This window comes from Pipistrellus hanaki, assembly GCF_964339955.1.
Source record: "Pipistrellus hanaki genome assembly, chromosome: 12".
Lineage (NCBI taxonomy): Eukaryota > Metazoa > Chordata > Mammalia > Chiroptera > Vespertilionidae > Pipistrellus > Pipistrellus hanaki.
The window spans coordinates 48,432,753-48,452,948 of NC_140514.1; the positions used below are offsets into that span (position 1 = coordinate 48,432,753).

General features: G+C 52.4%; 3 protein-coding genes across 5 annotated transcripts; all 3 read left to right on the plus strand.

The window, feature by feature from the left end:
* Positions 1–428: 428 nt before the first annotated feature.
* On the plus strand, positions 429–4,306 carry VAMP8 (vesicle associated membrane protein 8). The gene is made up of 3 exons (XM_084900297.1): positions 429–739; positions 2,544–2,702; positions 3,871–4,306. Exons 1-3 carry the CDS (start codon positions 737–739, stop codon positions 4,012–4,014), a joined length of 306 nt encoding a protein of 101 aa, XP_084756423.1. The 5' UTR covers positions 429–736; the 3' UTR covers positions 4,015–4,306.
* A 1,851-nt stretch (positions 4,307–6,157) lies between these two features.
* Positions 6,158–13,996, plus strand: VAMP5 (vesicle associated membrane protein 5). Its single transcript, XM_084900289.1, has 3 exons — positions 6,158–6,608; positions 12,916–13,053; positions 13,552–13,996. Exons 1-3 carry the CDS (start codon positions 6,312–6,314, stop codon positions 13,759–13,761), a joined length of 645 nt encoding a protein of 214 aa, XP_084756415.1. The 5' UTR covers positions 6,158–6,311; the 3' UTR covers positions 13,762–13,996.
* Positions 13,997–17,600: 3,604 nt separating this feature from the next.
* RNF181 (ring finger protein 181) lies at positions 17,601–19,876 on the plus strand. Of its 3 annotated transcripts, XM_084900292.1 has the most exons (6): positions 17,601–17,999; positions 18,096–18,240; positions 18,823–18,950; positions 19,152–19,261; positions 19,425–19,499; positions 19,740–19,876. In XM_084900292.1, exons 1-6 carry the CDS (start codon positions 17,993–17,995, stop codon positions 19,797–19,799), a joined length of 525 nt encoding a protein of 174 aa, XP_084756418.1. In that variant the 5' UTR covers positions 17,601–17,992; the 3' UTR covers positions 19,800–19,876. The 3 variants fall into 3 exon arrangements, with proteins under 3 accessions (XP_084756418.1, XP_084756417.1, XP_084756416.1); XM_084900291.1 differs by having other exon boundaries at positions 17,731–18,240; positions 19,425–19,512; XM_084900290.1 differs by having other exon boundaries at positions 17,738–18,240.
* Positions 19,877–20,196: the final 320 nt, after the last annotated feature.

Here is a 20,196-nt window from a genome sequence, read left to right on the forward strand (position 1 = left end):
CACTGTGCTGGGCACAGTGAACGCCTCACCAGGTCGGCTTCAGCACCGCAAAACCCAGGGAGGTGAAGCGGTTCACTCAGGGTCCGGGGTAACCCAGAGCTTTCTGATACCTGAGCCCAGGATCGCGGCACTCCAGACTTTGGGGGGTTAGTGCTTTCTGCCCATCTACAGACAAGAGAGCAAGCGTTGTCCAGCAAATGTTCATATCTAAAGATTAAAAAATAAATAAATAAACAAAAAACATTTTAAAAAGCAAAATTAAAAAAATAAAAGAAGAAAAGTGTTCATATCTGCTTTCTGCTTTCATAGGAACTAGGCCTGGCAGGGGCTTACTGTCCCATCCCAATTTTATTTCAATCTCTACAAACTGGAGTCAGATGTTTGGTCATAACTAGAAGCCGGCTGCCCTTTCTCTGTCAGCGGTACAGCTTTAGGGAACCCGGGAGGGCTGCTTCCTCTTTCTTTTCTGATTCCTGACAAGTTCGGAGACCCGGGGTGCCGGGGAGTCCTGTTGCTTTAAGCCTGAGCCTGGGTTAGGGAGGAGACGGGGAGGGCAGAGGAGGGTGCCCGCCTACCTGGGGGACCTGCGTGAGGTGTGGCTGGAGCCGCTCGGGCTGTCAGGTGGGGAGGGAGGGGGAGGCGGGCTGAGAGTTGGAGCAGGAAGTGAACTCAGGGCCGCCCTCGGAGGAGACAGACTAGGCGACTTCTGCTGCTGACTGGCCTGAGCTGCTGAGACATGGTGAGTGAGCTGGGAACTGGGAAGGGGGTAATTTAAAGACAAGCCGGAGGGACTTGGGGATCAGGAAAGCTGAGAAGGTGGCAAGTGAGAGGGCTGGGCCAGCGCTGACAGCTAACTGCGAATAGCTCTGAGCTGCCGAAATTGTTGTTCCTACTCCTTCTTTAACCCTCTCCCCTCCCCTCGACCTCAGGGCCGGCGGGGCCTAGAGCTGGGCCTCGGTGGGGGGTGAGGAATGCGAATTCCAGGCCAGGAGTTGCCGGAGGGGCCCTTCATCTCCTCCCCCAGTTCCCGCCACCCTCCCACCCCGCCCGCCCGGCAGGTGATGTGACATTCCTGGGCTGCGCTGCTGTTTCCCAGTGTAGATTCCGGCCTCGGCTCCCCCTCTGCCTTTCACTTTGCCCTATAGACTCTGTAGTGTAGAGAAACCCTAAGAATCTGTCTCTCCGAGTCTCCCTCTTTATACACATGAGGAAGAACTAAGAGTTTGTAAAAGAACCAGAACTCGGTTCTCTGTGATAATCTTCTGTGGATCCACACCCTGCCCTGTTTTTGGAGATCCAGTGGGTCTGGAGAGGGAGGAGCTTAATAACGTTTTCTCTTCCTTGTTCAAAAACCTTATCGTGAAGCCTGGGGATGAGGCATTCAGCGGGAAGGACTGGCCCTCCATTTCCCCCAGTGCCCAGGCTGCTGTTTTTACTTAATGTCAACTTACCTGGTGATTGTTTGGCTCCTGTGCAAGCCTGTCAAACTCAGAGGCTAACAGGGGCCAAATAAACGAGGCATGTGGCCCGCCGGCAGGGAGTCTGACATGTTCGCACATGGAGCTAAGCTAAGGGGGATTGGGGAGAAGCAGAAGTTGTGGCCCAACGGCTGGCTGTCACGGGCCTGGTGAGGAACTTGGAGCCTGGCTGCCGGTGCTCTGGGTCACGGCACTGGGCTGCCGGGAGGCGGGTGCCAGAACAGCTCTCCAGCCACCCCCCGTGGAGAGAGGGAGGGAGGGTTGCGCCAGGTGAGGGTGTTCTACTGGCCAGCGCAGACATTTTGTTGTTGTTAATCCTCACCAGAGGACTTATTTCCCATTGGTTTTTAGAGAGAATGGAAGGGAGGGGGAGAGACACAGAGAGAGAAACTTCCAAGGGAAGTGAGCCTGCAATTGAGGTGCATTCCCTTTACCAGAATCGAACCTGGGCCCCTTCAGTCCTTGGGCCGAAGCTCTAACCACTGAACAACTAGTTGGGGCCAGCACAGACTTTTTTTCTTTTTTAAAAATATATATATTTTATTGTTTTTTTTTGTTTTGTTTTGTTTTTGTTTTTTTTTTTTTACAAAGAGGAAGGGAGAGGGATAGAGTTAGAAACATCGATCAGCTGCCTCCTACACACCCCTTATTGGGGATGTGCCCACAACCAAGGTACATGCCCTTGACTGGAATCGAACCTGGGACCCTTCAGTCCACAGGCCGATCTGAGCCAAACTGAGCCAAACTGAGCAAACACAGACGTTTTTAATGAGGACACTGGAGGATCTGGGCATTGGTAAATGGTGGGGTTTTCCATTTTGCAATGTCAGCTCAGCTGTCTCCTCTGACCTTCTTTGAGGAGCGAGGAAGTAGTAGAGAGGAACCCAGCGGTGTGCTTCTTTTCATTGGCAGAGGCCCTGAGAACCTGGAAACATTCTGTTTGCAAACAATTCAAGCATTGCAAAAAGCTAAAGTCCAGCTTAGACCTTCCCCTCCTCTGGCCTCTGATGCTGAGCCTCAGTTCCTCTGCCACTTGGCTTAATTAACCCCTGTGTTGCTGCCCAGGAGGAGGCCAGTGGAGGTGCAGGAAATGACCGAGTGCGGAACCTGCAGAGTGAGGTGGAGGGAGTCAAGAATATTATGACCCAGAATGTGGAGCGGATCCTGGCCCGAGGAGAAAACTTGGACCATCTTCGCAACAAGACGGAGGATCTGGAAGCCACAGTGAGATGGGGAGCCCGCTGGGGACTAGAGGAAGGGAGGGAGGGAGGATCTTTGGGAATTTGGGGGTTGGTGGTGTTGGGAGCAAAATGAACAGGAGGGAAGTCTGCCTCTTCACCTGTTTTGGGAATTGAAGTTGGCCGAGTCCTCGCTTCTGATCCTGTTCTACTCCACCGGTTGGTACTGGTCCAGGGAATAGATCCAATGACCGGGGTTGGTGGGCGGGGACTGACCCATGGAGGCATTTTCTAAGAATCCAGGCATTCTTAGGCTTCTCTCCTTCGAAGTTGGTTTTCCTTTTGAAAGCTGCCCTTGACAGTCATTTGAACCTGGCCTCCCCGGGCCAAAATATTGGCTTTGGAAAATCCCCGTAAGGCCCTTTGGCCTTCTCCGGGAGTGAAAACTGCTAGAGTCTTGCTGCATCAGCTTTAAAAAGAAGCTGGTTAGAGAAGTGGCATTCTTGGATGGAGTCCTCTGCGAGCTGAAGGCTAGAATAACATCTCCCACACATCTGCTCGACCTCATTCTTCTCCCTCTCCAGCCAGGTGCTCCAGAAGGGAGTTCCTCTAAAGTTCAGCAAAGGCTGGAGCCTAAAGTTCTTTGTCCACGGGGACATGCTGGCTGGGGCTTTCTGAGTCCTATGTGTAATCGTGGGCACAGCTCTGTTGTCTCCTTGGGACTTAGTGCTTCTTTCCACAGCCCGACCTGGGGAGCATGAAACGTAGTTACTGCAGCTCCAGTTGGAGAGAAAGCACATTCCCTCACTTCCAACCACCGTGTTGCCCTGGCCCCTCTCCTCCAGCATCAGCAGTCCCCAGGGGTCGGGGCAAGGAATCGTGGGACCTCACTCTGTTCTCCTAAGGGGTGGATTGTGCTGCCCGTGTCACAGCCCTGGGTGTGAGCATGTGTGAATGACAGTGCAGGGGTAAGCAGAGAAGCGGGTAGGCACGTGGCCAGGGGGAGTCCAAGATTTCTGAATTTAAACTTGGCCCACCAGATGGTTGTGAAGGTATGTTTGTCAAGGTAGGAGGATCGGACATCTTCTGTGTAACCGTCTGTTACTTCAACACTTTCCACTTACATATTTAGATGGATGGCATGGGGGCCTGTGTGTGTGCTATTGTCCCAGCGGGAGGAGGAACTGACTCTCACTCTACCTTACCCCCTGCAGTCTGAGCACTTCAAGACGACATCGCAGAAGGTGGCTCGGAAGTTCTGGTGGAAAAATGTGAAGATGATCGTCATCATCTGTGTGATTGTTTTTATCGTCATCCTCTTCATCGTGCTCTTTGCCACTGGTGTCATTCCCTCCTAGGATGACACCCCCCTGCCCTCCTCCTCGGGACATCCCTCCGTGGCGGGCGGTTGTCAAGCAGGGCCCTCTCCCCCGTCCTCTCCACAGGGAATGCTGCTCAGCCCTCCGCCCCTCACTCTGAGGCCCTCTGCTACCCTGGCTGCCCCAGGGAGTGCCTTGATCCCCTGGGAGGAGAGAGCTGAACTGCGGCAGGTTCCCCAGGTCCTCGGGGTTGGTTGGAGAGTCCTGGAGGGCCCAGCATGTGGCTGGGACACTGATGGCGGCTGGAAGGCAATAAAGACCCTTCAGTATCCCTGCCTTGTGAGGTGCTTCCTCCTCCTGCCTTTGGCCTTTGGCCCTTTTCTCCCTGAGCACACCCTGGATTCTCCCCTTTGTGGCCCGAGTTGTGGGAGGGGTGGAGAGTGCATGTTTGGAGAGGAAAGTTGAAGCCTCCCTGTTTTTTATTTTTGTTTTTGTTTTTATCATTCCCTCTCTTCCATTCATTGTCACAGGCCTCAAGAACAAAACTTGTCTGGGAGCCTTGGCACATGGAAAATTCAAAACTTTTTTAGGTGTCCCTCTTGGGCCTTGCCATGTCGCTTTATTACTTTTCTGCTGGAAGCCTTAACCGAGACGTGAGGTTTTCCTGGGCCGAGCATCCAGGAACCTGGTTAAGGGCCATCTGTCTCTCCCATCATTGCCACTTCTGCTCTGTGGCCCTGTGGTAGTCTAGGGCAGGGTTTAGACTTTAGAGGAACTGAGCTGCTTTTCCTTTTCTTGTGGTTTTGCAAGTTGTATTTGTTTTTTGTCTGTGCCTGCCCTTCTGGGACTTAGCAGGGACTTCGGGTCTCAGCTGACCTAAGGGGGTGCGGGTCTCAGCTGACCTAAGGGGGTGCGCGTCTCTCCCTACGTTGTGGCTGAGCACAATCAGCATCACAGGACAGGGCCTCGGGCCCTCCTTCCCCTCCCTGTACAATGGGGCTCTGTCTGCGCCTCCCTCCTCCCCACCAGGTCCCATTGTCATTGTCATTGTCATTCTTTCCAGTGCCCAGTCTGCCTTGCTTTGGGGGAAGAATTCTTGCTGTCTGTCCCTGTTACCCTCACAGGGTTTCCAAAATGGAAACTAACCTGTTTTGGGGAGGGAGGAGGAGAGCACAGGAGAGACTCATTGGTAATCTTTGCCACAACGATGTCCATCCTCTGTCTCCTCAGGCCCCTCCTGTCTCCAGGGCCAAGAAACTTGGCTGAAACCTCTTCCTTGGGACCCGGACTGTCCAGGATGAGGGCTGGGTCTGTGCTCGCAGGGGCTCAACCCCAGGGAGGGAGCCCTCAAGAGGGGCCACATTTAATACGTTGAGGGTGGCAGGGGCTGGGGTGAAGAGGTGGCTTTGACTTCTTTGCAGCACGAGGAGAGCACACAGGTGGGAGATTCACCTTCGGGAGGGCTCCGGAGGGGCAGCCAACCACCAGCCTCGCACAGCCTCTGAGGAGCCGGGTCACGTCAGGGCAGCGCTGCCCTCGGCCTCCTGGGAAATACAGAAAAGCTAGAGCTGCACCTTCTCCTCGATGGTCTCTTTTTTCTTTTAATATATTTTATTGATTTTTTACAGAGAGGAAGAGAGAGGGATAGAGAGCTAGAAACATCGATGAGTGAGAAACACTGACCAGCTGCTTCCTGCACACACACACACCCTCCCCCACCGAGGAGGTGCCCGCAACCAATGCACATGCCCTTGACTGGAATCAAACCCGGGACCCCCCCAGTCTGCAGACTGAGGCTCTATCCACTGAGCCAAACCGGTTTTGGCTCGGTTTTCTTTTTAAATTGAGGTGAAATTCTCAGAACATACAATTGAGCACTTAAAAAATGCACAGTTCAGTGGCAGGGAGTGCATTCACTATGTTTACTGTGAATAAACTTCAGTTTCGAAAGTTTTGGCCCTGGCGGGGGGATCCGTTGTCTTCTTACGCCAGGGTTGCTGGGATTCCATTCCACTCAGAGCATAGGAATGCAGAAGCAACTGATGAATGCATCCATAAGTGGAACAACAAATAGATGTCTCTCTCTCTTTCAAATCAACCGACCAGTAAAAAATACTTAAAAAACTACAAAACCTTTGGTGCGGGGGGGGGGGGGGGGGGGCGGGGGGGGTCTGTGTATGGTTACAGGTGGGTGAGATGCACTCACCACGGTGGGCAAGACCCTGGAGACACCTGGCACAGTGCCTGACAATGGTGCTCCTACAGCCCCCTAGAATGAATGAATCGTGCCACCCCAGGTAAGCCGGGTCTACCTGATCTTGGATGCAGTGCCAGAGATGCCCCCAGAGCCGGCTCCAGGGCCCACGTGGGGCCCCGGCTGCTCCAACTCAGCCCCAATGCGGGAGGCTGGAGAGTGCGCAGCTGGCTCCCCTGGCCCGGGAGGAGGCGCCCTAAGGGCCCTGGTCGCCACTGCTGTCTGCTTTCGGTTTAATTTGAACTTGGTCACAGTCGTGGGGGAAGGCGCCCCCCCTCCGCCCCGCCCTGCCCCGCCCCTCCGCTTCCTCCCGGGCTCTGGCACCGGGGCCGCTCTGGGCAGAGGAGCAGCAGCGAGCCCAGCGGCGGCAGCAGCTATGGTAAGGGCCCCGAGGGCAGGGTGGGCCGGGCCAGGGGCAGAGGACGAGCAAAGGGGGTGTGACACTTGAGGGGGTGGGGGCGTCACCCGGAGACTGCAGTCCCTGGGCGGGGTTACCTGCTGGGGCCTGGCGGGGTCAGCCCCTTAGATTGCCCTTGAGCGAGGGAGGGAGAGTGTGGCCTGAGCCCCAAGCCGCTGCCTTGGGTCCACTTTCTGAGCCAAGTGGTTACCAGCACCGGCTGGCTGCAGGCTCGGGCTGAGGTCCTGGTGGCGGCCACTTACCGGCTCTGTGACCCGGGGCAAGTCACTTAACTTCCTTGAGCCTCCCTTTCCTCCCCCGAGAAGTGGGTCAGCGATACCTGCCTTGCTCGGTAGATAGGTCCCTGGGAGGTGAAAGGAGAGAGCATGGCAGAGACCCACCTGCCTGGCACGCCTCCTGAGAAGGGGTAGGTAATGTGCTGACCGCCTCAGCCCTCTCTGGGGCTCTGAGGAGTCAAGCCCCCGTTAGGAACCTGAGCAGCTGGGGCGGTTGGAGATTGAGCCAGCCCCAAGGCAGGTATTTGGGGTGAAAGAGGAAGGAAGTTGCTTAGAAAAGTTCCACTGAGGTTATCTGAGTGTGGCATAGGCCCTCCTTCTAATCCCTATCTGGGGACACATTGCAAAGTTGAGTCATTGCCACGCCGCCACCCTGGCTGCAGATTCTGGCCTCTGTCCTCACTTGCCATCTCCAAGGCAAAGGTGGAACACGTGGTGCCAGCTGCTGCCCTCCCCTCCCCTGGGGAAGAGGGGCCCAGCAGGAAGCAGGCCTGGTGCTTGATGGTGCTGCTGCAGAGAGGCTGGCAGAGGTGGGATGGAAGGGCCCGGCTGGCGGCTGCCATGCCTGGATGGCCTCATCTCCGGGGAACTGGAGGCAGGAAGAGGAAGCTGGGCAGGAAGGTAGTGCTGAGCTGTAAGGACACGCCAGGAAACTGAGGGAGGCTCTGAGAATGGGACCGAGTCCAGAGCCTATTTCCCAGTGTGCAGGGCAAGGGATCATGCGGGGAGAGGGGTTAGCATTTGGGGGGAAGAAAGAACTCCTGAAATGAAAACTGAGGGCAGGATAATGTGTTGAGGGAAACTCTGGGACTCTCACAGGTTCATTGGAGGCAAATGGTAGATCAGAGCTTGGGAAGAATACATTGATCCCCCCCCCCCCCCCCCATTCACCCACCCACCGTCTCCCACCCCAATTCCTCTGTTCTTTCCCTCTTGCCCCTTTCTCTGCTCACAGCTCATTCCTTTCCTTTTTCCCATCCCCCTTCCCTACCTGGGCCTTCCTCCTTTTCCTTCTCTGATTCATTCAGTCAAATATTTCCTTGTGTTTCCGTTGTGCTGGACATAATGATGGCTATCAGGGGTAGAGGAGGAACAGTGACAGGAAAGACGGAAATTGAATGGATAATGACGTGAATTCATTCATCTTTTAGATCAGTGTTTTTCAACCTTTTTTGGGCAAAGGCACACTTGTTTCATGAAAAAAATCACGAGGCACACCACCATTAGAAAATGTTAAAAAATTTAACTCTGTGCCTATATTGACTATATATAAAGTAATTCTCTTGAATAGGAATCAAATAAACACAAAGAAAGTATTTTATAATTTCTTTATTATGAAATATTAAGTAAACAAAATAGTGAAAAATTATAAAATTCTTGTCTTGTCTGCACTTACGGCACACCAGGCAACATCTCGCGGCACACTAGTTGTGTGTGGAACAGCGGTTGAAAAACGCTGTTTTAGATAGTCCTCTCTCATGTACTGTCCAAAGAATTTGGGTTTTGGCCTTCTTCATATGCATACAAGTTGAGTGGACAGCATCAAAAGGCCTGCTGAGTCGTTAGCCAGTCAGCTAAAGCATTTGGCCTCCCTTTGCCTGCACTCAGGTTAGCACAAGTGTTCAGCATGTGATCCTTGGAGTCTCCGTTGGTTCAACTCTCAGCTCTTTTCCTCACTGGCTCTGTGACCTAGCACAGGTGATTTAACCCCTCTGAGCCTCAGTTTCTTATAAAACTGGGATAAGAGTACTCTCCTCAATGAATTATTGTGAGGATTAAATGAGATAAAGTGAACTGACAGCCAGCACAGTGCTTGGCTTTGAGTAGTGTCGGTTGAATGGTGGCTGTTAGTACTTCAATAGCCTTTAGCGCCTGATGGAAATAAACTAGATGCAGGTTCTCAAAGGCCCATGTAAAGTTCTATACTTAGGCCCTAACAGTTTTGGCTCAGTGGATAGAGCACCGGCCTATGGACTGAAGATTCCCAGGTTCGATTCCGGTCAAGGGCATGTACCTTGGTTGTGGGCACATCCCCAGTATGTGCAGGAGGCAGCTGATTGATGTTTCTCTCTCATCGATGTTTCTAACTCTCTATCCCTCTCCCTTCCCTCTCTGTAGGAAGTCAATAAAATATGTTTTTAAAGAATTATAACGTTCTGTATTTAGGTTAGAAACAATTAAGGGCAAACATTTACCATAAAGAAGAGCTAACTTGGATGTATATTTTGTAAAAAAATATCTAAAAGATTTTATTGAGCACCAGTGTTGTGTAGAGCTTGGGATCTGACTGTTAAAAAAAAAAAAAAAAAAAAAAAAAAAAAAGCTAGGAAAAGTTGGGCTAAATCAGTAAGAATAGCTATTATTAAACAAGTGTCTAGGGTGTGTCAGGTATTGTGCTAAAGATGCTATTTATAATATGTGACATGTCTTAGATAACATTATGGTAGATATTATTATTGTCATCACTTTATAGATGAGGAAATGGAAGGTCATGTCCTTGGTCTGCAGTACTCAGGGGTGAATGGCAGAGGCAGGATTTGAAAGAGAGTTAGGGAGATTTTGAGAGCTTTGTTTTCAGAGGAACCAAGGGCTAAATTTGGCCTGGAAAAATCTAATGGGACATTTGAGTGTCCAAGGAGGGATATTCTGTGCAGAGGATAACTGTCTGTCAATAACATTTCCTGTATAACTTCCACTCTCTGTCTGCCAACTACACTGCTCCCTGCTCTCCCCCTGCTCATGTACCTGGAAGGGCTTAGAAGTGCCTCTCTTCCCCACCCATCCTCTACATTCCCTGCCTCCCCCTCCCCCCACCCCTAATGGACATCTCACCCTGATGGCACTTCTCTTCTCACCCTGTCTGGCTGGCCTCTCTGTTTTAAGTTTTCTCACTTCCAGAAATGCCAGCCTACCACCCACAGATAAGTTATCCTGAAGCACCTCTGCAGTGTCGCCCTTGGCTCAGAGACCTATACCGTCCCTCCCTCCAAATGAGCATTCTCTTCTCTTCTACAATGTATTTTATTATTATTTTATTTATTTGAGAGAGAGAGAGATGGATTGATTTTTGTTCCAGTTATTTATGCATCCATTTGGTTGATACTTGTATGTGCCCAAACCTGCAACTTTGGCATATCCGGACAACACTCTAACCACTGAGCTGCCCAGCCAGGACCTGCACTTCCTCTTCTTGACTTTTCTCTGGCCCACCCTGCCCCTCCACCCTTACCCTTTGCCTAGCCCTCAAGAATGCCCCAGCTCCACCCCCTTCTTCAAGGCTCACCCCACCCACTCTATGAAGGTTCTCAGGAATCACCCCTCTGTGGGCAGCTCCAATACTCCCTATTTGCATCTCCCAATGTAACTCTTTATTCTTCTCTACTTGTATCGTATATGTCTCTTTCCTCGACCTTTAGGGATATATATCCATTTCAGAGAGGAAGAGAGAGAGAAACATCAATGATGAGAGAGAATCATTGGTTGGCTGTCCCTTACATACCCCGCACCAGGGATTGAGTCTGCAGCCCGGGAATATGCCCTTGGCCAGAATTGAACCTGGGACCCTTCAGTCCGCAGGCCAACGCTCTATCCACTGAGCCAAACCGGCTAGGGCGGGATCTTCTTAAGAACAGGCACAACTCATTCAGAAAATATTTCCCAAATGTCTCTGTGTGCCAGGCACTAGGCTGCATTCAATGTGGCAGCAGGCAGCTTGGCCTTGATCTCTGGCTGCTACCTCCTTCCACATCCTGTGGTTCTTTATAGTTGAATGGGGCCAAGGAGGGCCAGAGACTTGAGCCTGAGACCTCCGTGTTCCTTGGAGCGAATGTGTTCCTTCAGGCCTGGGCCCATCTGGGGTCCAGACAGGCCTGGTGCTCAGCGGGGGAAGGAGGCTGCGGACTGCAGTGGGAGGCCCAGCCAGCACTCCTAGAGAATGTGACCCAGTGTCACCCCATGCAGGAGAAAAACAACAGCTGTAGTCTTCAGAGTAGAAAAAATAAATATCCAACGTCCCCACCAACCTCTAGCAGCGATTCTCATTTTCAAATATTTGTCCAGTCCCAAGTTTTTGCCTAGGACAATTTGAATGTGTGGGTGCCTTGTACTGTTTGAACACGGGCGACTCCACATAATGGAACCTTGTAGAATAATCTAGTCATCGTAATAGCGGTCATGATGTGGTAGAGAGGAGTACGGTTTCCCTGCTCTCTTTGTTATTCCTCCCTGTTCCTCAGTACTGCTTCCCCTGGCTGGTGAGTATACCTGTCTACCATGGTTTGCCTCTTGAAGCAAATATTTCTTTTCTAGCTCATGAGCAAATATTGACCTGCTCGGGTTTTTGAAGCCACCCCTCGAAATGCCTGCGAGGCTAGATAAACACGCGGGGGTAACAGCTCTTGAAAATAAGAGTTGCTTTTGGACAGGCTATAACACAAATGACTCACTCACCCAGTCCTTGCGATGGTCAGCACTGTGCTGGTCTCCCGGGCCCTGACTCCAGGCAGACAAAAGAAGGGCACTGGGCCCTGCCCTCCCTCTGGGAGCTTGTGGCCCAGTTGGGGAGGTAGACTCATGAGCTGGGGATGCCTGGAGGTTGTGTGCAAGGATCCTGAATGAAGATTCTTACCTGAGTAGGAGGTGGCCCGCTGTAACCACCAGATTCCTTTCCTTTCTGTGGTTTTAAGTGGAATTCAGTCAAGTGCCAAAGTGTCTACTGCGGACAATGGACAACATGGCGGGGCAGGAAAGGGAGCTTGGCCAGTGTTCTATGGGGAGGAGAGGAGAAGAGGGATGGGCTGCGGGGAACTAGAATGGGAGGAGGGAATTGCTGTGGTTTGTTAATCCTCTCGTATTCATCTCCCCGACCTGTGCCTCAACCTGCTCCTGGACCTCCAGCTCTCCAACCAGGACCTCCTGCCCCGGGTCTCTCTCAGCTGCACGTGTCCAAAGCCCAGTTCTTTTCTTGTTTGTGACCCAGGCTTTTTTCCTCTCCCCTGTCCTCCCAACCTCCCCCAAATTGGACCCTGCACCTCCCTTACCAATCCTCTGAAATGAGCTGGGTACTTTTGTTGGATAAGATCCAAGCCTGATCTCGTCTGTGTGAGTTGGACACCAGGGAAGATCCTGGCTAGCTGGGAGGCCAAAGGTCAGAGGCCAGGAAGCTGAGGTTCCAGGCAGAAAGGGACTCAGCTTCGAGCATTGATGTGGGCAGGGCAGGCCAGGAGGCAGAACTGGCCTGACCACTCAGAGGCCCAAGGAGGAAGATCTGATCTCCGTTTGTGTCTTTGTGTGTGTGTGTGGGTTAGGCAGAGGCGATGACGTGCAATGGTCCAGAATTACATGTCTAGCTCTGTGGATTGGGTCTTTCTATCTGACCTCTAGCCAAGTACTTGGTTTCCTCTGCTGGGGGAAGCCATAGGGCCAGTGTGCCATTCTAGAACCATAGATTAGAGGCCTATGCTAGAGCAGGAGAGAAAAGTACCTGCTTTTGTGGAAGGGTGGGGTTCTGGGAAGATCCCATCCTTAGAGGAAGCTGGCTAACCTAGGACCTGCTTTGATGGGCAAGAGGAGGGTCCTGTGAGCCACCCACACCCAGGAGGTGGGCCCTTTACTCCACACATATATCCTTACATCAGTGTTTCCCAAACTTTTGACATATGTGTACCCCTTCTATAATTTCCGTAACACTGAGTACCCCTGGTACTCATGAGAACATAGAATTAGGCGCAGCTAAGCACGGTGCAGTGCATATCCCCACCGAACTCCGGTGCAACGCATACCCCCACCAAACTCTTCCCGTACCCCTGGGGGTACGCGTACCACACTTTGGGAAACACTGCCTTACATGAAAGATGCTGTTTCCCCTGCCATACATCACACACACACACACACACACACACACACACACACACACACACACCACCTAGATTTCAGTACTAGGTGAGGGCTGGGTGGGGACTTCATTCAGCCCTGACCTTGGGCTTTGTGCCCAGGCAGGGAAAAAGTTGGAGCAGTGCCAGCAGCAGGCGGACGAGGTGACGGAAATCATGCTCAACAACTTTGACAAGGTCTTGGAGCGCGATGGGAAACTCTCGGAGCTGGAGCAGCGTTCAAACCAACTCCTGGACATGGTGTGAGGCCTGGGAAAGCAGGGAGGGGGGAGGGAGAGGCCAGCGGGAGCCCTGATAGGGAGCTCATAGGCTGTGCTCAGGGCCTCCAGGCCCTCGGTGGGACTGGAGGGCCAGGGTGGGGCCTGTGGGTTTCTTGACGCCCCTAGCCTAGGCAGGCAATGGGAAGGCCTTGGTTTGAAGCTGTGGAGCTTCCTAAAGTTGAAAACTGGCATTGTTAACCGAAGATTGGCCCAAAGGCCTGCAAGTTAAGGGCTACACCAGTGTCTGAGACAAGGAGTCAGGCTGGGAGGCAATGTGGGGAGAGGGAGCAGACAGATGGAAAGGATGCAGGAGGAGACTACACCTTGCTGGGGCCAGGAAGGCTGAGGTTCCAGGCAGAAAGGGACTCAACTTCGGGCACTGATGTGGGAGCAGATCAGGCCACGAGGGTTGGGAGGAGCTGGCTTCAGGTCTCTAGGGAACCACTAACTCCTGCCCTGTGTCTGGGGACATCTACAGAGCTCAGCGTTCAGCAAGACAACCAAGACGCTGGCCCAGAAGAAGCGCTGGGAGAATATCCGCTGGCGTGTCTGTCTGGGGCTGGTGGTGGGCGGCGGCCTGCTCATCGTCCTGATCGTGCTGCTGGTCATCTTCCTCCCACAGAGAAGTGAGGGCAGCAGTGGCCCACAGGCCCAGGACTCAGGTCCTGCCTCGAGCCCTGGGGGCTGACCCACTTGGGCCTGGAGAGGCCGAATGGCCACACTGGCTGATTCTGGTCCCCAAAGAACATTGGCACCTGCTCCTATCTGAGCCACCCCAAGTGAGCGCCTGAGGGCAGCTCCAGAGTGTGCACCTTTGCATCTCCCATCACGCCACTGACTGGCCCTTGAGGGCAGCCTGCTGCACTGGCCATGCCAGGCCAGCCCCACTTGGAGCTCAGTAAACACTGCTGCTTGGTTAAAAAGTGCTGTTTGGTTAACAGCTGGTGTGTGTGTGTATGTGTGTGTGTGTGTGTGTGTAGGTCTCCAGGTTGTTCATTCTGCTCTGCTTCCACCCCTTGGGCTGCTTAGAAAGGCTACCACCCCAAGGACTCCATCTGGGGGAAGTGGCCCCTTCCTCTCACTTCCCTACTTGATCCAGCCCTGCACAGACAGGTCCTTCTGCAGTGCAGGGGTAAAGGCACAACCACCCCCAAACCAGCCCCTTCACCTGGTGTCTGCTGAGCCCGTTTCCCAGAGAATGAAATCTGTTATTATTCAGATGTCTTGTGGGGTGCTCAGAGGACCAATGGGACTCCAGATGGGATGACAAAGAGGGAAGCACTTCAGATGTTTTTTATATCACAAGGATCACAAGGTGAGAGGCTAGGCTTTTTGTCCTCTGAACACTTACTCCTTCCCAATTTCTCTGCCCCTGGTTTTCCTCAAGCTTTGCATCGGATCACAGATGAGGCAGGTGGTGGTGAAACCGGGAAGGGTTTCTGTGGTGTTGTGATGCAATACAAAGGATGGCTTGCGGCTTGGGGACTGAAAGGTCCCGGGTTCGATTCCGGTCAAGGGCATGTACCTTGGTTGCAGGCCCATCCTCAGTGGGAGGTGTGCAGGGGGCAGCTGATCAATGATTCTCTCTCATCGATGTTTCTAACTCTCTATCCCTCTCTCTTCCTCTCTGTACAAAATCAATAAAATATATTTTAAAAAAAAACACCAAAAAACAAAACAAAACAAAAAAAACAAAAACAAAAAAAACAAAAACAAAGGATGGCTTGGAGTTTGCCCTGTAGGAGAGGATTTGGGCTTTTTAAAGCTACAGGGCTACACAGGGCCAAGAAGGCAGTGCCTTCGGGGCCACAGGAGAGATCGTTGGGTAAAGGCCATGGAAGAAGGAAAGAAGGCCCTGCCAAGACTGTGGATGCAGAGTAACCCAAGCGTGGGCGACTTAACTGCATTTCAAACTCAAGTGTGGGAAGGAAGGAGAATTCAGGGTCAAGTGTGTAACAGAAGCAGTTCCTAGTTAAGTAGAGAGAAATGGCTACTGGAAGAGAAATAAGAACAAACCTGAGAGCTGTGTGGACCCCTCACCAGAGCTCATTGCTTCTTCTTTTTTAAAAAACACATTTTATTGATTTTCTACAGAGAGGAAGGGAGAGGGATAGAGAGCTAGAAACATCGATGAGCTCTCTCATCAATCAGCTGCCTCCTGCACACCTCCCACTGGGGATGTGCCCGCAATCCAGGTACACGCCCCTGACCGGAATTGAACCTAGGACCCTTCAGTCCACAGGTCGAGGCTCTATACACTGAGCCAAACCGGTCAGGCTCATTACTTCTTTTAAAAAATATATTTTTTATTTATTTTTACAGACAGAAAGGGAGAGGGATAGAAAGTCAGAAACATCCATGAGAGAGAAACATCGATCAGCTGCCTTCTGCACACCCTCTATTGGGGATGTGCCCGAAACCAAGGTGCATGCCCTTGACCAAAATCGAACCTGGGGACCCTTCAGTCTGCAGGCCGATGCTCCATCTACTGAGCCAAACTAGCTCATTATTTCTGAGGTAGGATAGTAAGCTAGGAAAATTCCTTGGCAAGTGGAAACTCAGACAGAGAGCTGAACAAATGGACCAAGCATTTCCTGCCAAGTTACACAAGGTCACTAGGGCAGAAATCCCCGAGTGTTTAGCAATGAGCAAAATTGGTGCCAGACCTCAAACCCAGGGTGGCTTTTCCTGCCTTGGCATATCGATGGCTGGTATCTATGCAGTTTAGACCTCCCTGACTTTTCCTCCCTAGAGGTAACACCTAGGCCTCAGCTGTATTTCAGCTCCGGCTTAGGAAAAACAGCAAAATCAGATGGGTGACACCAGGACCAGCTTCGATTACTAATGATCCTCTGCCCTGGCGCCGACCAATCAGGGGAGACCACAATCCTGAAAGGATACACCTGGAAAAGCTGAGGAATATTCTAATGAGATCCTTCCCTAAAACTTCCCCTAAACCCTCAGCCTTTAAAACCCCCCAAACTTAGGACCCTAGTGTACACTCTCTCTCCCAGGAATATGTCCGGGCCTTTCTTTCCCCGGAGGCATGCCTCTCCTAAACTCTAAGGAACCCCGTGAGAATTGTAACCAGAGCAGCACTGGGCAGCGGCAGCTCGTCCAAGGCTAATGCCCTGCCCCGAACCTCTCTCCAAGGCCCCATTTTCTCTGACTCTCCAGTGAGCTGACAGCAGCCTCTCCTTGGCTCACTTTTTTCTGGAGAGCCAAAGCAGCCCCGCCAAGGCTCTCTCGATGGCTTCTTCCATCCTAAGCCGTTCCTTGTTTCACTTCCCCTAGCTTTAATAAACATATCCTCAAAAGCACCTGGACTTGCTTAGTGAAATCTTTCCCACACGACGAAGTCAAGAGCCCACACACTACAGCCCATCCAGCAGACCAGCTCCGGCCAGGTCCCTGTCTGGTAACACTCCCAGTGAGATTATTACCATCTTCCTGGCCCTGGGAAAGATGGAGGAGAGCACTTGGCCTTCACTTAGAGGCCACATGAACTTGGGCAAGTCACTTCCTTGGCTTGGGTTTTATGTGTGTAAAAGGGATAATAATATTTATCTCCCATATCCATCAATGTAAGGGTTCTAGGTGGCAAATAAATGGTAGCTATAAATCAAATCATTTAGTGCTGTGGTCCTCAAGCCTGCCTCACATTAGAATCACATGTAGAACTTATAAAAATACCACACCCAGGCCTAGATCAGTTAAATCAGAATCTTTGAGGGTTAAATCTAAACAGAAACAAATTTTTTTCCCCTGAAGCTGAATCCCCTCTCCAGGAGACTCATGGGTAGTCAGGGATGCAATCTATTAGATCTGATCAAATAATCGAATCGATCTCACCTCTCATGGGAAACTGACCTTTAGGTCATTTCCTAAGCCACATTCACTTTTGCATAGACCACATCCCTTTTGCTTAGACCACATCCCATTTGCTTAGACCACATCCCGTTTGCTGAGACCAGTAACTTCTCCTTCGTACTTGCCCAGGATTCGCAATTCCCTGCTGAAAAAGCCTGCCTAGAGTCTAACTCCCCCTCTCTGGGTGCTCAGCCCATCTAATTTTCTGATGACCTAATAAATTAATAATTCTTTTTTAAAAATATATTTTATTGACTTTTTCAGAGAGGAAGGGAGAGGGATATAGAGTTAGAAACATCGAGGATAGAGAAACATTGATCAGCTGCCTCCTGCACACCCCTATTGGGGATGTGCCCGCACAACCAAGGTACATGCCCTTGACCGGAATTGAACCTGGGACCCTTCAGTCCGCAGGCCGACGCTCTATCCACTGAGCCAAACCGGTTCGGCTAAATTAATAATTCTTTACCACTTTTGGCCTCCCAAGTACCTCCTTCTGGGACCTTAACACAAACTACTTATTTTTTCAAGCCGCTAATTCTACTGGAGCAAGGAGAGAAGTTGAGCAATGGTCTGAAGGTCACACTGATAGACAGGAGCAATTAAGGCCCTAGATTCCCCATCAGGGATACTCCCTTTCTTGGTTGAAAATGAGCCTTTAGAAAGGGGTGTGTGTGTGTGTTGGGGGCGGGGCAGGGGGGGAAGATAGGGGAGGATTCAAGAGCCAACTCCTGAACCAACTAGAGCTCAGGGGGTGCATTAGTGCGCGCTGGGCCCCCGGGCAGGGCAGCGGGAAGCACAGACTCCTTTCTGCGCCCCCGGACCAGTGCCTCCGCCTGAGAGGCCTTCAGCGTCTACATTGCCGAGACCCTCTGAGCCGCAGAGCCGACTGAGGACACCCTACCTCCCAAACACCCGGCTTTTCAGGGCGCCCACACATCACTCCTCGTACCTATCCACCTGGGCTCGGATTCCAAAATAAAAGTTTTCTCATCAGCCCGGCCCTTGCCATTGGCTTTAGCCTTTGGTCACCTGACTTACTCAGGCCAATGAGAGGTGAGAGCGTTAATACTTCCGCTTTCCGTGCGCGTAAACACCCACTGCGCCCGCCTTTCGGGTGCTCTGATTGGCCGCCTCCTCTCACCTCGCTAGTGTATTGGCTGGAGCCGCGAAGCCGCAGTCCGCGGGGTCTGGGCACTGCTGTGTCAGAGATGGCGTCCTACTTCGACGAACATGACTGCGAGCCGTTGAACCCCGAGGGGGATGCCCGAACCAACATCCTGCTGGAGATCGCGAGGTGGGTGCGCGGGGCCGGGCGGCGGCGCCGGGCGCAGGTGTCTGGGTCGGGGCCGGCTGGGGAAGGCGGGTTACCCGGGGCGGCAGAGTCCGGGGAAGGACGGATGGATGTTCTGGAGTTAGTCCGGAGGCTCGATTTAAGGGAAAGTGGATACTTTGGCTCGACCGCAGGCCTCCCGGCTAGGGAGTTTCGGGAAGACGAGCTGGTGGATTGGGGCAAGTCGGGCTGGAGGTGGGCGAAGGGAGCCGTGGGGGCGTGGCCGGGTGAGTGCCGGGCGGAGGAACCACAAGCTCGCGGGCCCTGTCACTTGGAATCTGGCTTCCCAGGTCCTTCCTGCGTGGCCCGAGTAGCTTCTCGGAGCCTGTTGGTTGCCTCATTTGCACAATGGGAATAAACAGCCTGCGTGGTTGGGGCTGTGACAGCAGCTGTAAACCATTTCTCGATCTGCTCTTAATCTAGTGATTGGGGTACTGATTGGGGTAGCTGTTAACTAGCTGGAGAGGGTGTTAACCTATGGACGCCGGGTAAATTGTGGAGGCAAAGAGATAATATGGTTTTCTGACCTTGCGTCCTTCTGCGCAGGTCTCTCTTCAACAGTGTGGACTTTGGAAACCTGGGGTTGGTAGATTGGGATGACCACCTGCCTCCACCTGCTGCCAAGACTGCGGTTGAGAGCCTCCCCAGGACCGTCATCAGGGGCTCTCGGCCTGGTGAGAACACTAATTCTGCTCTTTGAGGCAGGTCTGCCAGACCTCACCCCCCTTATTGCCACTCCTCCTCCACCCCCCAAGCCAGACTGTGGACTGGCCCTTCAGTTTTCCAGGCCAGGTTGGGGCAAGTGACCTTTAGGAGTGAGTGGGAGCTGGGAGGTGGGGCTGTCCAGCTCTCCTGATCAGCCCTCCCTCCTCAAGAGCTCAAGTGCCCCGTGTGCCTTTTGGAATTCGAGGAGGAGGAGACTGCCATTGAGATGCCTTGCCATCACCTCTTCCATTCCAACTGCATTCTGCCCTGGCTAAGCAAGGTACTGCTCACCCTGCCCAGTTCTCCAACCCCTTTATTTTTATGAACCGTTTTGGGAATCAGAGAAGAAAGAAGGGTCAGGATGAGAATTGGGAGCAGGGGATGGATATTAGCTTAGAAAGACCAGACCTGGGCTAGAACACTGCTGGTTTTTTTCCCCCCAGACAAATTCCTGCCCGCTCTGCCGCCATGAACTGCCCACTGATGATGATACTTATGAAAAGCACAAACGGGATAAGGTAATGGCTAGTGGTAAGTAGCGGGGGTGGCTCCCTCTGGCTGTCCTCGATGCTCTCATCTCCCAACTCAGCAACGCTGGGGAGGCCTCAGGCCCCCTGGCCCTGGCTGCTTTTTCGGTAACTTCAGTGAAGAGCACCCAGATACCAGGGGCCCGAAAACAGTGTGAGCCAGTTCCATGATAGCTGGCCCATCTATTCACCCACTGGCCTTCCTCTATAGCCCCCGCCTCTTTCCTTCAGGCTCGCAAGCAGCAGGAGAAGCACCGGCTGGAGAGCCTGCATGAAGCCATGTACACATGAAGCAGCTGGGGCCACGCATTGGTCCTCCACGTCCTCCTCTTGCACCTCAGACCCTCATTAAAGGTTTCTTTACACACCGTGCGGCTGCATTGCTTAGACTAGGGCCTATGGCACCTTCCACTAGGGCCCTCCTGCTGCTGGCGAAGATGGGCCTGGACTGCAGAAGGCACCAGGCTGCACATCCTTCCTTGCCCAGCCTGCCGGCCTGAGGGCAGTGGAGCCCAGGCCACTGGAAAGCAGAATGTGTCATGATCTGGCACCCAGTAGGCACTTAAAGATGCGTTCCTTCACCCCTGTGATTTTTAGTTAACCTTGAAATTCCAGGCGCTTTCTTTTTGTTCCTAACATTTTTAAAGTCATTCTTTACGTGCTCCCCACCCCCTTCCCCTAAGGAATC

Bases quoted from the DNA above. Each gene is read 5' to 3' on its own strand.
- VAMP5 (XM_084900289.1), top strand. From the start codon at position 6,312: ATGCCCCCAGAGCCGGCTCCAGGGCCCACGTGGGGCCCCGGCTGCTCC. The intron at 6,609-12,915 runs GTAAGGGCCCCG...CTTTGTGCCCAG, and splicing joins CAGCGGCGGCAGCAGCTATG to GCAGGGAAAAAGTTGGAGCA. The intron at 13,054-13,551 runs GTGTGAGGCCTG...GGACATCTACAG, and splicing joins CAAACCAACTCCTGGACATG to AGCTCAGCGTTCAGCAAGAC.
- VAMP8 (XM_084900297.1), top strand. The intron at 2,703-3,870 runs GTGAGATGGGGA...TACCCCCTGCAG, and splicing joins CGGAGGATCTGGAAGCCACA to TCTGAGCACTTCAAGACGAC.
- RNF181 (XM_084900290.1), top strand. From the start codon at position 17,993: ATGAGAGGTGAGAGCGTTAATACTTCCGCTTTCCGTGCGCGTAAACAC. The intron at 18,951-19,151 runs GTGAGAACACTA...TCCCTCCTCAAG, and splicing joins CATCAGGGGCTCTCGGCCTG to AGCTCAAGTGCCCCGTGTGC. The intron at 19,500-19,739 runs GTAATGGCTAGT...TCTTTCCTTCAG, and splicing joins AAAAGCACAAACGGGATAAG to GCTCGCAAGCAGCAGGAGAA.